At 34.0% G+C, this 16,106-nt stretch overlaps 4 protein-coding genes and 1 non-coding gene across 5 annotated transcripts; 1 reads left to right on the top strand and 4 right to left on the bottom strand.

Moving 5' to 3' along the window:
- Positions 1 to 1,529: 1,529 nt before the first annotated feature.
- TRNAG-GCC lies at positions 1,530 to 1,600 on the bottom strand. Its single transcript has one exon. It is a non-coding gene; the product is annotated as a tRNA-Gly (tRNA).
- Positions 1,601 to 2,243: 643 nt separating this feature from the next.
- On the bottom strand, positions 2,244 to 3,282 carry LOC106306709. The gene is made up of 2 exons (XM_013743426.1): positions 2,627 to 3,282; positions 2,244 to 2,464 (listed from the first exon to the last, which is right to left on the bottom strand). Exons 1-2 carry the CDS (start codon positions 3,133 to 3,135, stop codon positions 2,452 to 2,454), a joined length of 522 nt encoding a protein of 173 aa, XP_013598880.1. The 5' UTR covers positions 3,136 to 3,282; the 3' UTR covers positions 2,244 to 2,451.
- A 2,026-nt stretch (positions 3,283 to 5,308) lies between these two features.
- Positions 5,309 to 7,294, bottom strand: LOC106306708 (protein diaphanous homolog 1-like). The gene is made up of 3 exons (XM_013743425.1): positions 7,028 to 7,294; positions 6,577 to 6,864; positions 5,309 to 6,485 (listed from the first exon to the last, which is right to left on the bottom strand). Exons 1-3 carry the CDS (start codon positions 7,166 to 7,168, stop codon positions 5,478 to 5,480), a joined length of 1,437 nt encoding a protein of 478 aa, XP_013598879.1. The 5' UTR covers positions 7,169 to 7,294; the 3' UTR covers positions 5,309 to 5,477.
- A 2,662-nt stretch (positions 7,295 to 9,956) lies between these two features.
- Positions 9,957 to 10,926, bottom strand: LOC106305187 (GPI-anchored protein LORELEI-like). The gene is made up of 3 exons (XM_013741553.1): positions 10,763 to 10,926; positions 10,615 to 10,671; positions 9,957 to 10,463 (listed from the first exon to the last, which is right to left on the bottom strand). The coding sequence occupies exons 1-3, from the start codon at positions 10,842 to 10,844 to the stop codon at positions 10,120 to 10,122; spliced, it is 483 nt and encodes a 160-aa protein (XP_013597007.1). The 5' UTR covers positions 10,845 to 10,926; the 3' UTR covers positions 9,957 to 10,119.
- Positions 10,927 to 13,713: 2,787 nt separating this feature from the next.
- On the top strand, positions 13,714 to 15,377 carry LOC106303701 (E3 ubiquitin-protein ligase RMA2-like). Its single transcript, XM_013740004.1, has 2 exons — positions 13,714 to 13,896; positions 14,588 to 15,377. The coding sequence occupies exon 2, from the start codon at positions 14,592 to 14,594 to the stop codon at positions 15,177 to 15,179; it is 588 nt and encodes a 195-aa protein (XP_013595458.1). The 5' UTR covers positions 13,714 to 13,896; positions 14,588 to 14,591; the 3' UTR covers positions 15,180 to 15,377.
- The last annotated feature ends 729 nt before the right edge of the window (positions 15,378 to 16,106 follow it).

The following is a 16,106-nucleotide window of genomic DNA, read 5'->3' as shown; positions in this document are numbered from 1 at the left end:
AATAAAAATTATATCCTATCTAATAAAAATGTAATAATAAATCTTTAGATAATTTTTATGATGTTTTCTGGGGTTTTACATTTTTAATTTATACATATATAATGTTGATGTTAAAAACACATCAAACGCATATATTTACAAACAAAAATTAAAAATGTTAATTTGAAAATTTCTAAGTTACTAATTTGTAGATAATATTATAAAATTTTGATTTTTTTATATTTTAAATGGTAAATTTGTTTTTTGATTTTTAACGATAAAACTCTTCAACTATGTTTATTTAATGTAGAAACCCCTGAACTAAAAATTTACTAGTAGTAATAGTAATTATGACGTGTTAGGTTTAATTCATTAAATAAAGTTAGTTTGAAAGTTTTTCCTTAAGTAGTTAATTTAGGAGTTTTTACCCAAACCAAACCTAGTGGACGAGTTCTAAGGTTAAAAATCTTTTTGTGATCAATAGAGAGGGTAGTATGCGTTTAATTTGTCAATTACGTTAAAACAATTCTACACTGTTCTCGTTTTCGTCAACTGTTTGAACATTGTTCATAATATCAAATTCTGAGACTAGCTCATAGGGTCGCACCTATCTGCTAACCAGCATTAAGTACTTACACTAGCTCATATTTGATTATCGTTTTCTCTAGAAACAAATCAATTGTTTTTGGGACATTCCTAGTTTGTGCGTTACAAAAGTGTAGGAAATTATTTGGGAAACATAATTTTAGAACTCAGCAACTTACATGGAACTGAACTTTAGACCTACTTCCCAATTAGTACTTACAATAATGGATGAGGTAAGCAGAATATTAACTAGTATTATCTTCTTCCCTGTACGACGACGACTTCATGGTAAAAAATGAGCAATTTAGGATATGGGTCGTGATCTTAAATCCCACCAAACAAATATTATATCAAACAAAATCAAGTACCTACATGATAATCTCTTTAACCAAACCTTAATTTAAAGGTTTTTTAATAAATGGACAGGAGACTGATTAAATGGCTTTGAAGATAGTGAGAACATAATGCGATTCTTTTATTAATTAATCATAAGCAGGAAAAAAACATTTCCTTCAACTTTTTTGATGAAAACATAGTAAAAAATGTATATAAACGACTAGACTAGAGAAGAAAAAAAACATACTCCAGTAAAGAGATGTAGTTAAGTTAGAGTATCTTTTTTTTGTCAAAAAAAAAAAAAAAGTTAGAGTATCTATAATCAAGATTTTCTTTTAAGGCTAATCTAATCTTTATATAAACATTAGCTTTAGATTTTATGCACAGTGTATACATGTATATCTAATATCTATCATGTATAAACTAACTGCACCCAAAAGATAAAATAGTTACGTAAATCGAAAAAAAAGGATCGTAAATACATTTAGCTGAATGTTTTTGTTAAACCCAAACTGAAACCTAATGAACAACCTCGGCCTAGTTTTAAGTACTACCAGGATGGAAACGAGCGGCCCAAACATAGAGATCGTAGAAATGTTGTTTTTAACAGTAACAAAAAATTAAAAGAATGCACCAGCCGGGAATCGAACCCGGGTCTGTACCGTGGCAGGGTACTATTCTACCACTAGACCACTGGTGCTACGTTAATATTCGAAACACAAGTTATTATAACGTATGTTAAAGGGACGATTTTCATGAACATTTCTATATGGAGTGTATACTTTATATAATTAAAGTATTATTAAAGAATAATCTAAAAAAAAAAAGTTTTTTAAGAATAAAGTGGAGAAAGTTTTTTTTTAAGCCGTTTTTTTGTCTAACGGAACCTAAAAAGTATTCCTTTTCGATTAGGAGAGATGGCTGAGTGGACTAAACCGTTGGATTGCTAATCCATTGTACGAGTTAATCGTACCGAGGGTTCGAATCCCTCTCTTTCCCTTCCCCTTTTTGATGATGTGAAATAGATAAAATCCTAATAAAATTCGCACATTTCCACTATTTAAATATTAAATAAAGTAATAAAAAACCTTTCTTTTTTATTCTTCATGTCCCGGATTACGTCCTGGATCATTAGATAGGAATCCAAATATGAAGAGAGAAACAAAGAATATAACTACAGTATATACTGTCTTAGAAAAATTCACGATTTTGATTCTTCCGACAATTCAAATCAAAAGATCAAAAAATCTTGACGTAGGAAGGAACTCTCAATTCAAACATTGAATTTTTTTGGTAGCCATACTAAATCTGTTATATAGAACAAAAATACAACTACATAACTTCGCAGACTAGCTTTTCAGCTTCCATACATACATCTAGGAACATGGGATGTCGTTATTATTGTCTTCCGTCACTAGTTACCAACAAGAGAAGTCTTCATTCTATCCAACAAGCTCACTTCCATGCCGTCGTCCCCTTTGCCTCTCGTCACCATCATCACGCATATATGCACCAGCACCACCTTGTCTCATCTTGGCTCAGGCAACTACCCTAACATTCATATCCGTGTCAAGCAACACACTGCTCGTCCTTTACTCCCAATTCAAGAATCAGATATCGAGGGTAATAATCATAATTTTATCAGAAAAAGCAGAGAAATTAATATATTTATAGGAAATTCAGAAACTAAATAAGAAGTTACATTGTCATGAATTAAAATCTAAAACCTAGAGGGATTATTCTTGTCAATCTTGTTTTCTTCTCCTTCAACCTCTTCCCCACTGATTCGGATCCAATCGATTTCTTATTGATCTCACTCTCTCCAGCGACTCTATCAAAATCACCAGAGAGGTTTCTGATGATCCTAGCCACTCCCGATCCAATCTCATCCTCATCATCGTTAAGATCTACGTACCTCCTTCGTTTCACCGCAACCGGAGCCGCGGGAGGAGTCGAATCACAACCAGATCTCTTCTTCTTCTCGGAGTCTCCAGGGCTGGAATCCTCGAGCTGCGCTCGGAGCTTCTCCACGTTTCCTTCGATCCGTCCCTGGAGACGGAGGCGCGTGAAGTTGAGACCACCCGTGGACCAGTGAGCGTCTCTAGCCCACGAGAGAAGCGGATCGACACGGTGAGAGTTAAACTGAGGATTAGCGAAGAAACGAGGACGGGGAAGCGCGTTTCCGTAGAACTCCACAGGCCTGATGGCGATGTTCTTACTCACCGGCGTCGTCATCGTGAAGTTACAAGGAAGAAGATATTAGAGAGATTGAGAATCAAGGACCTCGTAATCTGTATTTATACATGCATACATGATTTACTAATACTATCGAGAGAAAAGGAAGATACAATAATGGAAATATTCCTAATCTAATTTCAACAAGATTTATTCGGCGCAAGACTCTTGCCGCGCTGCTTCAAATAATAAGTATTTGGCGCCTCATCAATCTTTGCTTCCTCGCAATTTTAATTCGATTCTGTTAGCGACTGACACGTGTCGTACTAATGAATAAATAAATAAATAAATGTACTAAAAGTGAATGTATTAATCTATTACTCCCTCCGGATTTGAATATATGATGTTTAAGGTTGTGCACACATATTAAGAGAAATTAAATACTTACTTATATCAAATACTTTTTGGTTTTACTTTTAGTTAGTTTAAAGATTTATTTGAATCCCAATAAAATTCAACCACTTATATTTTTTACATTTTATTTTAAAAGCAAAATGCATTAATGAAAAGTAGAACATCATACATTTGTATACAAGAAAAAAAAACTAAAACATCATATATTCAAATCCGGAGGGAGTAATTTATAATCTTATTTTTTATCTACCATTAACAAATAATATGATATATTTGATTGTTTACATTAATAATAAACCAACAATAAATTTCATTTTTTATAATTAAAAAAATCTGTTGAGAAAAAATCTAACAAAATCTTACTTAAGAATTTATATATTTTATGTTATTTATTAATTAATTTCGTAATTAGTAATATAATATTATTATAAACTAAAATTTTATTATAAAACAAAAAAATTATAATTATCTACTATTTTTTATTATAAATTCTATAATTATATTCTGTATTATTTAAAAATAGAATTAAAATATGGCAAAATTATATTAAATAGGTAAATTAACAAATTTTAGTTTTTTTAAATTGTTTCATTTAAATAAATTATCACTCATCATTAAAATAAGTTAAATTCGTCAACTATATAATATTTTTATACATTAATAACTTTATTAACATAGGTTAAATTTTTATATCTACAACTATATATTATCTTTCTTTTTTGAAACTCTCAACAATATATTGTTTAAAATGTTTATATACAATATATAATAGTATATAATAACATTTAGTTCATATACTATTTAAAAAAATATGTTATTAGAAAAATATGAAATTTTGGTAGTTCATTTAAAATATTAATGTCATTTTAATTATAATTATTTTTTTAATTATAACAAAATATGTTGAGAAAATTTAGAAAATATTACCAAAAATTCAAATATTTGTATAAAATAATGTATTAATGTAGTAACAATAAAAATTCATGTCATCTTCCAAACTAAAAATACTAGTGTAATTTTTCAAAGTTTTCTTGACAAAATATAAAATTTTGAAAATATATATTCAACCTCAAAATGATAATATTTTAAATTTTACAAAATATAAAATCATAGATAGTAAATAATAAAGTTTTGAAATGCACTACGAAAAAACAAACTATATATGTCGTAAAAAATAAAGCAATCTAATATTTTGAAATCTTAATTAAAAATAAAAATAAAGTTTAATATCATAACATCCAAAAAAAATCTTATATTAATAAAATTTACTAAAATAATACGATAGATGCTACTATGTATAAAATTTACTAAAATAATGGGTTTATAATATTAAAACAGTGTTTCTACTTATAAATCTCGTAAAATACTAAAATAATATATGTTAAACTTTTTTTTTTAAACATAACATGTAAATATAAATTATCTTAAACATATTTTTTTCTATGATATAAATAAATAAATTTTAAAAATGTATATATTAAAGAGAAAACATATTTTGAAGAAAGTTATCTATTTGATTATTTCATATTGTTATTTTATTATAGATAACTCAAAAATATATTAGTAAATAATAAAAATTAATAACAAAGTAAAATGTATTAAATAAATTACTATATATTACTAATACCGAACAAAAAATATAAACAATAATATTATAGTCACACAATATATAATACTAAAATATAAATTATATATTTAAAATATTTGTAATAATATTAAATATATTTATAAAATGAAAAAATATACTTGCGGATTAAAATCTAGTGGTTTTATTAAACCACACGTAGACGATGCTAAATATATGCAAGATTGTGTAAAATAAAAGAAACTCAAAGACCAGAGATTTGGGTTGTTCAAGTGGCAGATTGAAAGTAAACACACGAATTATTGAAGGAAACATAAATTGAGTCCCATAAGAATACACAACAGGCCCAATCTATTGGGCCCAATAAAACTAGGGCCTAGAAGAGGAGCCACTGTGGCTTCTCTCACCACCCTCTGGGAGGCCCTCCTGAGGACTGAACACTCAATCTGTCAAGGAGGGCATTGAAGTCTATAGGCTGGCCACTCTCCTCCATCCGCTGAATCACGCTCATCACGTGGTCTCCTCTGAAACCCATGCTCACTAGCTTCTCTATCAGTTCACCGTATTTTGATCTTGAAACAGGAGGTGGTGTCCCTGTGTTGCCACCACCTGCCTGGTGCTGCTGAGGAGCGTACCCACCACCTTGTGGACCTTGCATATAATGGCCTTGTTGCTGCTGCTGCGGAGGAGGCTGAGGTGGTGGGTATTGCATCCGCCCACCTTCATACATGGCATTGGCATACCCAGGGGGAGGAGGTCCTGAAGGAAGATATGCATCGCCTGTCTGGTGGCTATAAGACATCTTTGTCTGCTGAGGAGCCTGTGGTGGTGGTGGCGCACCGTATCCGTAACCTTGCATCGATTGTTGAGGAGGTCCAGCGTATGGTGATGGCATCTGCATGCTGCTGGGCGATGGCTCCACTGGAGATTGGTTGCTTGGTGGTGCAGGCGAGTATGATGGGTAACCTCCACTGGACTGTGGCCTCGCCTGTGGCTGCGGAGGCCAGTTTTGCTGGTACTGTGGAAACGACTGCGTTTGGGCTGAGCTTGGGTGAGATGGAGCAGGAGGTGGGGGCATGAACTGAGCCTGCGCCGGTGGTGCTTGTGGCTGAGATGGTGGAGCAGGAACGGGTGCAGGTGCAGGTGTGTTTTGAAGCTGTGGAGTAGGAGGCATGTAATACTGCTGCTGCTGCTGTGGTGGTATTTGATGAGGCAAAGCAAGTGCAAGCTGCTGGTTGTGTGCATCAGAGGAGCTCTCACTCTTCTTAGCCTCTGGAACAGGAGTCTCCTCACTTTGTTGGGAGTGAGACGGAGAAGATGAGTCTTTCTGCACAACTTGAAGCCTCGCTAGATCCTTCTGAGTATCAGCCAACTCTTGCTTGTCTCTGAGAATCTGTACCGACCTACGCACCTACATCAAAAAACACCGTTATCACAAACTAAAATCAACACCAAAAAAAAAAAAAAAAAAAGGAACTTAAAACATTAAATAAAACACAAACCTCTTGAAGATGTTTCTCCACGGATCTAAGCTTAACATCAGCCTCCTCGTTATCACGAGTCAGATCCGACCTCATCTCACCAATAGTCTTATCAAGGTTGTAGCAGTAGAGCTCAAGCTGTGACAAGCGCGAGCTGATACCTTCGAGAAAGCGCATCACGTTATCCGTATACTTCTTCATGGTTCTTTCCACAGTGGCAGTAACGTCTTGGCTCAACGAGTCCTCCGGTGGACTGTAAGAGCTCGTGGGAAAAACCGACGACCTCGCCATCCTAGTTTTATGAAACTCCTGAGATACAAAAGAGTAGCTCAGTATCATCAACAACGAATCATCTTAACGATGGCGCGAATCGGTGAAGACAGTATTATTGAAATTCCCAAATCGAAACCCTAGAATTTCCAAATATCGACGACAGAGACGGGAGGGAGGGAGGGGGGGATCTGGATTTGACCTTATTGAAGTTGGTAGCGGCGATCGAAGGATCGGAGTTGGAACCGTTGGAGGAGTCCTGGTTGTTGGTGAAGTCGTCGTAAGTGCGGAGGATATCATCGGACCCGAAATCGAATCCCGAGTTGACCCGACCCGACGCCATCGATCAGATAGATTTGTGTGGATAGAAGAAGGCAACAAAAAAAGGAAAATCAATCGCTTGGGAGGAAGGCAAAGACGATGAGAAAACGCAAGCAGAAGAAGGTAGAGAGGAGGAAACAGCTAAACCGACTTTTTCTCTTATTTCTGTATTAATATTTGTATCTTCGTCCCCGAAGAGTTTGATTGGTTTAATTTTGACCCCTTTGTTTGGGTTATTTATTTACAACCCTTTTGAATTTCCCAACGTGGAGATGTGCACAAATAAATTTGGAGATGAATCCATGGAGAAAAATATGTTGAGCCTCTCAACATGTGTTTCAAAAAAAAAAAAAGTCTCCTCCTCAACCATTGGCTGCTTCTTCAGAACACCTAGAGGTAACGACCATGTCTTTTAATTTTGGGTAGGTTTGATGTTATAGGAGATAAGATCAATGTGTGTACTTTGGGGTCTCTGGTCTTTAAACTGAAACTGAGTGCTCTTTGATCCTATGTGCAGGAAACCAGCTTCTCCGATCCACATTGATACTCTTCTTCCTTAAGAGTGTTTCTAAAGATGCTTCTATAATCTGAAATTCAGTCTATACTTAAGTTAATTGTAGCAGGTGCGTTTGATATTGGTCTTGTCACTTGTTGTGTAGAATGTGAGCATCTTATAGTCACAATGGTTAGCTAAGCATTCCTGAAGAGCATATTTTAGTTGTCGCATAATGTCAGTTGTACCAGAAACCTGAATCTTTAGCATCTGCATATTAGTCATGGTGATACTGAACTGCTTCAAGATAGCTGGGACAACTTCTTCTAAGAACTCGTTATTAGAGATTTATATAACTGTTTTTTTTTCTGGCTTAGTATGGTTCTGTGATTTACATTACTGGGCAGATATTCCACAATCATTTGGGTGGTAAAATGCTTTACATTGTAGAGTAAACTAAGTTGTTGGCTACTTGATTTCCTACATGATTGTAAGATACGGGTATATATGAATTATAGAATAAGTTTTGGCCGGTGAATTGCTGGTGTTTTATAAATAAGCTACAGAAGGTTCCTTTGTTTACAAAAGAAAATGGCCGATGATAATTTGAATTAAATAGTGAGAAGAGTATTAATATTTCACGATATAATATGGTCTTTATCAAAGAATAACGTGGTAACATTAAATTTGACCTAGAGAAAATCACCAATAACCATATGGACAGGGCGGCTTATTAGGGGGACAACCGGTGCGACCGCCCCGGGTCCAAACCCGTGTCTTCCCGTATAATACTAATTAAGAAATCCAATTTTTTTATAAATCTGTATTTTTATATATAAAAAATTATAAATATAATAAATAAAATTGAAAAGGGTCTAAATTATTTGATATGTATATAGTTTTATTTTCATTACAAAATATTACTGATTAAATTTTAAAAATATTTTAAGCGTTATCAACATATAAATTTTACAGGGTAAGAACAAATATTTTTCGCTCTAGGGCCTTTAACAGCGTTGAGCCAGCCTTGCGCATGGAGTTGGGATTCGTTAATCATAGCCACGAAAAGATGATCGCATCAATTTGCATTCGAGATTTATAACATATCAAATAATCAGATCCAGTTGTTCAATGCCGTTGTTCCCCCGTCATTAGTGTTTCAACCTTATCGTATGACTTTTCTCCAAACAAAAAAACTTATATTATGACTTATATAAAGTACCAACAGTGACAACGGGAAATTAGAGGCGTAAAGCTGACTTTATATTCTAAAAATACCAAGTGTGTTAGCAAGCAATATTGATAGACCCAACTTTACTTAACAGATCAAACCAATCATCTACCTCTTTGTGTGGTTCTGACGTCCAGGCTCGAAGTCCATTTATTTCTTTATTTTTTTAATTATTATTTATTTTTGTTATTCATGTTCCTATTCGTTTTTCTATCTTCTTTATGTCTTCCTAAATGTTCGACTGGCCATATAAGGCCATGGTGAATATGTAACATGTACGTCCTCAAGTAGTCGCTGACGTAGTTGATGAAATAGACGTCGTGTTGAGTGGTGAAGACCATGTGGAGTCAAGGTGCTGAGTTGGAGTCGTGCGGACTTGGAAAGCAAGAGAGTATCTTGGAGATATGGAAAGAGTAATAAACTTGATGAGCAAATTTATGACTTAAAGGAAGAGAAATAAGTGCATTCCAAGAAAAGGAAAGTTGCACTTAATGCTATGGAAGATGTTCATATCGATGTTGCCTTGGAGACTAGGATTTCAGGAACGTGGAGAATAATATAAGATAGCTATGGGTCGTCTGTAAAGAGACATACAGAGACACAAAAGTTGATCTTATAGAGAGAGAAACCCTTGGAAGTGTTTTGGGTCGTGATGAACCAGTGGCTGAAGTACTTGACGGGAGAGAGACATAAGCGGATAGCTTAAAAATCTTTCAGTGTTGTGTGTTAGGGTGTTAACACTAGACGAGTAAACCTGAATAAACAAGGTCTTGTAATAGATTGTTTAAAGGAGATTCTAATAAAACAGAGTATTTGCTTGTATTGTTTTGTTTCTTGATTTATCTTCTGCATTACCTAATTGTGGTGTCATTTTTGCACTAACACATGGGGATTATACTCAACCTTAAACTACCAAAATGTTATCATGATCCACACAGCATGTATATGAAACATTAGTTTTGTGACGTGTAACGAAATCTTCACGAGGACTCGGATATGTACCCTTTAATTGGTACTAGTATTCTTGAGGGCGAGACACTATAGGTTCAATCCCCGCATAATTCATGTTACTTAAAAGAATAAGAGAACAAAAAGAAAAACAAATAGTTCACGAGAGCCTAAACAAAATCGAAAAATGTACATCAATGACTTTGCATGAAAAAAAATAACGGGGTGGCTCACCAACTAATTAACAACGAAATGTTCATATGTAATATATCTCATGCGGTAACATATATAGGAAAAGTCTTTAGAAGAGGCAAAACAGGAGAACGGTGAAAAGCAATGCGTGTGTGGAGACAAGAGGGATCACTGCATAAGAAGATGATGTGGCGGCCATGACATCGGTACAATCGAGCCCTTCTTTGCCTTCTTTGCACATGTTTGCGAATATTCCCGGAGGATAACGACCATATATATTGATGTAACTGAACATTGTGGAGGCACATTCTGTCTTCTCATCGTTAAGAGCTTCCGCGAATGGGCAAGCAAAGTCCTTGAAGGCGGAGCAACATGCCTTGGCTGGATAATTTGGGCCTTTGCATTTATTCGTTATGATTGTGTAATTCTTGCTCGCAAAATCTTCTTTGCATGCTGTTATTATCACATTGCAAGTTAACACAAGCATTGAATCTTGTTTATTTAAAATTAGGTTTTGAATCAGGTAATCATCAATGAAGCATGCATGAGCCATATTATACGATCAATGATTTAAAATCTTCTTACGTGTTCAAAATATTCTTACGTGTTTTTGCCTGAAGAAGACCTCGGCTTGTGGCTGGGTGTGACTCAAATTCATCAACTGCACATAGAAATCCATTCCGTTTTTTTCAAGAACGTAAAAAAAGAAAAAATTATAGGCACATACTATATTTGAAATATTAGTAAATTACGAGAGATGTGGAGAGACGAGGCGGATCCAGACAAGAGTATGATTGAAAGAAGAGAAACCAAACAACGAGGAGAATTCTCCATGCTTCTGTTTCCTCCTTTGTATTTGTCTTTGTCACATTTGATTTTCTAAACGTTTTTTTGTTTTGTTATTTTGTTTTTTCGTGTTTTGGAGTTATAGGAGGAGAGAAAAATGCTGCGGTTCGTTGAAGTAGACGAAACAATATATATCACTGACATGCCAACAGAAATTTTCCTATTTTAAGCCTTCAAGAAAAACCATCTTATTAACCAAAATGGCGGTTAAGCTTCAACTGGTTAATATCCATAAACCAATTTGAATCATTGAAGACAACCTGCTCCAACAATTTAATATGAGACTTTGAAAACATTGTCATCGACGTGCATGTATAATACTATATCTATGTCTAAAACAATATTATCTATATACAAATACAAGCTGCACCTTACTCCAATCCTTTTGTTATTATTGCTTAAACATAAACTATATAATAAATCAGGTTGGGGAATGGGGATAAACGGATACTACTCTAGGGTGTGATTAGATATGTTTTAGGTTCTCTTAACAATGATTTATTGTAAAGTTCATTATTAATCAATTTATAATAACAAAAGATATTTTCCAACCTGATGCCCCGAACCGAGAATGTTTTTTTTCAGCTGCTTCGTCACTTGTCACTTTATCAGCGATGTCACTAAACATAGCTGCCTTAAATAACAACACCCAGTGTGAAAAAATTTAGGCACTCAAGAGGTTTGGCGGAAGTTTTGGTTTTACTTTTTTAGAGTTAGTATTTGACATCGTTAAGACTTAAGAGGAAATCGTTTAAGGCTTTTCTATTAATTTAAAGTGTTTTCGTAGGAGTCTAGGACAGACTAGTGTTTGTAATTATCTTTGGAAATTGATTTGATTAGAGACTATAACCTTTTTTAGTCTTGAACACCAGAAAAAAACATCTTTGTATTGAGTGTTTTCCAATGATTCTATAATACTCAAAAATCAAAATATCATGTAAATGTTTATAGAAAAACGGATAATCCAAAAATGAGAGTTGATGGTATTATATAATAAATCGTAAAGATGAAAATCGTATGTTTATTTGGGTCTTGGGATATGGTTCCGGTTATTATAAACAACACTGTTGACGGCACAACAAATATGAATATTTAGGCACTGTTTTTATCAATTTAAGGAGTGAGTTTGGGGTTGTCTACTGACAAGTTAACAAATCTGAAATGTAAGCATGTGCATCAGGAGTTCAAGGGGAGGAGGTCGCACGTTTTAAGGAAAAAAAATATATTAAAATAAGCATAAATGAAGACTTCGGCTCGTTCCGCCTCTCCCGAGTGAATCCGAGTCGTGACTGTTCAGCGGGCTCCACGCTACGTGGCGGCCCGCTATTGGTCAATTTATTTAATTCTTTTTTTTAAATCAAACGAAAAAAAAATAATAATAAAAAATTAGTTTCTTGAACTCCAATGAGCAGTTCACAGCTGCCCATGCTCTATGGTCCATTGGTCCGATGGACACGGTGAATTTGGTGCTCTTCGCTTCCGTGACGTGTTTGAATTATACTATGTCGATTGGTTGATAAGACCTCTAGTTAAGGCTTCAATGAAAACGTAGTACACTCCAATTCTAATTTAATGAAGCAACTTACCTAATTGACATTGTTATTCACTCAGCACTGCTTTTTCCAACTCACTACTCATCACCTACCTAAAGCACTTCTATTAGTGGTTTCTCATTAAATGTCCTTTAAAGTATCTTGTAATTAAACAAATGAAAATAATAAAAAGAAAAGAACAAATTGAGATGAATTTCTCATTCAGTTGAGATAAATTTAAATTATCTTATACGAGATACTTTTCTTATAAACGTTTTATTTGTAACTTAAAATATAATACACATAATTATATTTAAAATCCTTATTTATTTTTGATAGAGATGCTCTAATAATTATAAATTTTGAAAGTATCGAAATAAGGAAAAAATTCAAATAGTTGTAATGAAAAGAGAAATTGCATCCTATACATACAACTTTTTTCTTAATTAGGTAAATACCCAAAATCTCACGTAATGGTGCTTTGATTGCTAGACACTAAAATTTAATGTTATAGGTAGATTGCTAATATTCATATTCTTTTTGTATAATGAGCCGATTGACTCTAATGAAAAAGGAAAATTTAGATAGCTAGGACTTAAAAACGAGGGGGTGGGGATAACGAAGTGGCGGTGTCTATGGTGTGTTGCCAGTACCGGTCAAATCCTACGAAAAAGAAATAGGGATAAACCGATAAAGTTTTTTTTTTTTGTAAAAAGATAAACCAATAAAGTTATGGGACAATTTGGGAGTTTGTAATATTTTATAAGTTATTTTTCAAAATTGTTCTGTCAGCTGAATATTTTTTGTTCTGTAGTTGTGATTAAACATTTTTATAGGTTTGCCTTCTTTATGTTGCTGACCTTTTCAAAAAATATGCAAATATTCAAGAAACAAAAAAAAAAAAAGAATGCCATTTCGTTACTTTATCTACTTATTTTCAATTAGGTAGACGTTTCTTCTTTAAAATAATTTCTGCGGATTTAGTTTTTACACCTTTATAAAGTACTACCTCTGTTCCTCGAACCTCTGTTTCTCGGACTAAAATTTTTTAAAGTGTTCACGCTTATTAAAAATTCAATAAATGTTTATAATTTAATTTTTTTTTATTTTATTATACACTTTCCAATAATTTTTCACCAATGAAATTTAATCAATTCAAATATTTTCATTTGATGTTTCTTAAAAGTATAAAAAAGTACTTTAAACATATAGAAAATTTATCTTTGTAAAAGAAGTAAAAAATCTAAAACATCTTACTTTTGGGAACGGATGGAGTAATAAATAATACTTATGTGTGCGTGTGTGTATAATATAATATAAGCTCTTGTGCCTTCTTCTGCACCACCTTCGATTTATTATTATTGTTCTTACCCATTCCGCTTTCTCTAATTCCGAATAATTCTCCTCCTTTTGTTCTTCAGCCATAACTCTCTGAGTCTGAGGTTTCCAAAGGCTACTAGCATCTAAAGTCAGCAGAGATCCATCGGTACTTACAATCTTTTCGACGAGTACGTCTCTGAATCATCACTCTTTATATATATATATATATATCTATGTAATTGCGCTTGAATGTTTACATATAAAAGCATATATTCAATAGATCTGCACCGTTTCTTGAATAACTACGCACGGTCGCACGCAGCTGATTCTTTCCGATTATACTAAGTCAGTTTTAGTAGATAATACGATTACGAATAATCTTCTTGTTATCACTTCGCTGTTTAATTAACCACTATGTTTCTTTAATAATTTAGTTTCTTTTCTTATCATGGTATATAACGTGAAAAATTATTTATTATACGAGTAAGATAATACGATTACAAATTATTACTGTATATTATTACCTTCTTTTTGTAAAAAAAAACTACTCCCTCCGGATACGAATGTAAGATGTTCTATATTTTTATCTTGTATACAAATGTATGATGTTTTGAGATATAATTAATGCATTTATTTTTAAAATTTAAATATAAATTAAAAAGTAAAATTATGAGTGGTGAAACTTTATTGATATAATCAAAAAGTAACAACTAAAATATTGTATTTATTGTTTCTTAATATGTGTGTAAAACCTTAAACATCTTATATTTAAATCCAGAGGGAGTATTTATTATTCTTCTCACGAAATTTCGTATTTTAGGTGAAATCTCTAATAAACAAGGACTAGTCAAGTGAATGTGTTTGTCTTGTACGTTTCAGTAAAATGGAGCTAGAGAACCAAGAAGACCTAGCAACATTGGGTGACTCAGGAGGAGACTTCGACTGCAACATATGTTTGGATCAGGTTCGTGATCCGGTCGTGACTTTGTGTGGCCACTTGTTTTGTTGGCCCTGCATTTACAAGTGGACTTACTCCACCAACAATACAAGACAACGCGTCGACCAGTACGATAAGAAGAAATCCTCGAAATGTCCGGTCTGCAAATCCGAGGTCTCCGACGCTACGCTTGTCCCTATCTACGGCAGGGGACAGAAAGTCCCCCAGTCTGGTTCAAATGTACCGAACAGACCATCTGGCCCGGTTTATGACTTGAGAAGAGCTGGTCAACTTGTAGGTGAAGGGGGGAGTCAACGGTACATGTATAGAATGCCTGATCCGGTGGTGGGTGAGGTATGCGAGATGGTATATCGGAGACTATTTGGAGAGTCTTCGAGCAACGTGACACCGTACCGGGGCGACCGTTACACAAGTCTCCGGTTAAGGCGTCGGACAATGCAGGCGGATGAGTCACTAAGCAGAATCTATTTGTTCCTGCTTTGTTTCATGGTCATGTGTCTACTTCTTTTCTAATTGTATGTCCTCTCATCATACATTGGAATGAGTATGCATATTATATTTACGGAGGTAAGTTACAAGTGTGTGTGTGTAAGAGCGTTGAATCTTCTGATTTTATGATTAGAACATAATAATGTGAAAATCAAGAAACGGCACCGATTTGCTATTGTTTATTCTGATCTAATAATAATATGGATAAAAGGAGGCTTTATCTTCAACTCAATCTATTTGTGCACCAAAAGGATGATAACGCGACGCAGACGGTGATACTTTTTTCTTTCCAAAAATTATAAATAAAATTTGGACCCTACGTTTGATTGATAACGGTGAATAAGACAGTGCTGATAGAAGAAGTTGAAATATCAATTTTATCAAATTTGTTATAAAAGGAACGGGAAATTTATTATATCGCAGGAATTTAAATAAAGCAAAATTTTATACCCGTACGAAAAAAATAACACAGATAAGAAGAGATGATGTGTTATTGAAGAAGAAGGATAGTATGTTTACAAACGAACGCAAACGTTCGTATATATAGAAGGAAATTTACTGTGCAAATAGTGCAGCGGACCCCACATCTTTTTATATTTTCAACGAAAGCGGCTCATCTTTTCTTTTGTCTTTCGTAACACTCCCCCTTGGGGGCCGGTGTCACTATCCGCTCTCGCTTAACGTCTTTGTTGCCTCGTTAAAAACATTTCTAGGAAAACCCTATGGGAAAAACCATAGTAAGGTAAAAAGAGTACAACTACGTAAGCTCCCCCTCGAATGAACAGTCATAGATCCTTCTGATGACGCATTCCAATGTTGTGGATGTGTTTTCTGAATACCGAAGTCGGAAGTGATTTTGTGAAGAGGTCAGCTGCATTGTCGCATGATTGGACATATCTTACTTCAATCTCTTTCTTCTTCACGAGCTCTTGAGTGTATGAGAAGAACTTC

Source organism: Brassica oleracea, chromosome C7 (genome assembly GCF_000695525.1).
Source record: "Brassica oleracea var. oleracea cultivar TO1000 chromosome C7, BOL, whole genome shotgun sequence".
Taxonomy (NCBI): Eukaryota; Viridiplantae; Streptophyta; class Magnoliopsida; order Brassicales; family Brassicaceae; genus Brassica; species Brassica oleracea.
The sequence above is the reverse complement of the archived record's forward strand: the minus strand, read 5'-3'. Positions and strand labels throughout refer to the sequence as shown.

What these genes read in the sequence shown, in the direction of transcription:
- LOC106305187 (XM_013741553.1), bottom strand. Translation starts at nt 10,844, where the DNA reads ATGGAGAATTCTCCTCGTTGTTTGGTTTCTCTTCTTTCAATCATACTC. An exon ending in CTCGTCTCTCCACATCTCTC is followed by an intron (nt 10,672 to 10,762) that starts GTAATTTACTAA and finishes TTCTATGTGCAG; the next exon opens with TTGATGAATTTGAGTCACAC. An exon ending in TCTTCTTCAGGCAAAAACAC is followed by an intron (nt 10,464 to 10,614) that starts GTAAGAATATTT and finishes TGATAATAACAG; the next exon opens with CATGCAAAGAAGATTTTGCG.
- LOC106303701 (XM_013740004.1), top strand. Translation starts at nt 14,592, where the DNA reads ATGGAGCTAGAGAACCAAGAAGACCTAGCAACATTGGGTGACTCAGGA.
- LOC106306708 (XM_013743425.1), bottom strand. Translation starts at nt 7,168, where the DNA reads ATGGCGTCGGGTCGGGTCAACTCGGGATTCGATTTCGGGTCCGATGAT. An exon ending in CCGCTACCAACTTCAATAAG is followed by an intron (nt 6,865 to 7,027) that starts GTCAAATCCAGA and finishes TTTGTATCTCAG; the next exon opens with GAGTTTCATAAAACTAGGAT. An exon ending in TGGAGAAACATCTTCAAGAG is followed by an intron (nt 6,486 to 6,576) that starts GTTTGTGTTTTA and finishes TTTTTGATGTAG; the next exon opens with GTGCGTAGGTCGGTACAGAT.
- LOC106306709 (XM_013743426.1), bottom strand. Translation starts at nt 3,135, where the DNA reads ATGACGACGCCGGTGAGTAAGAACATCGCCATCAGGCCTGTGGAGTTC.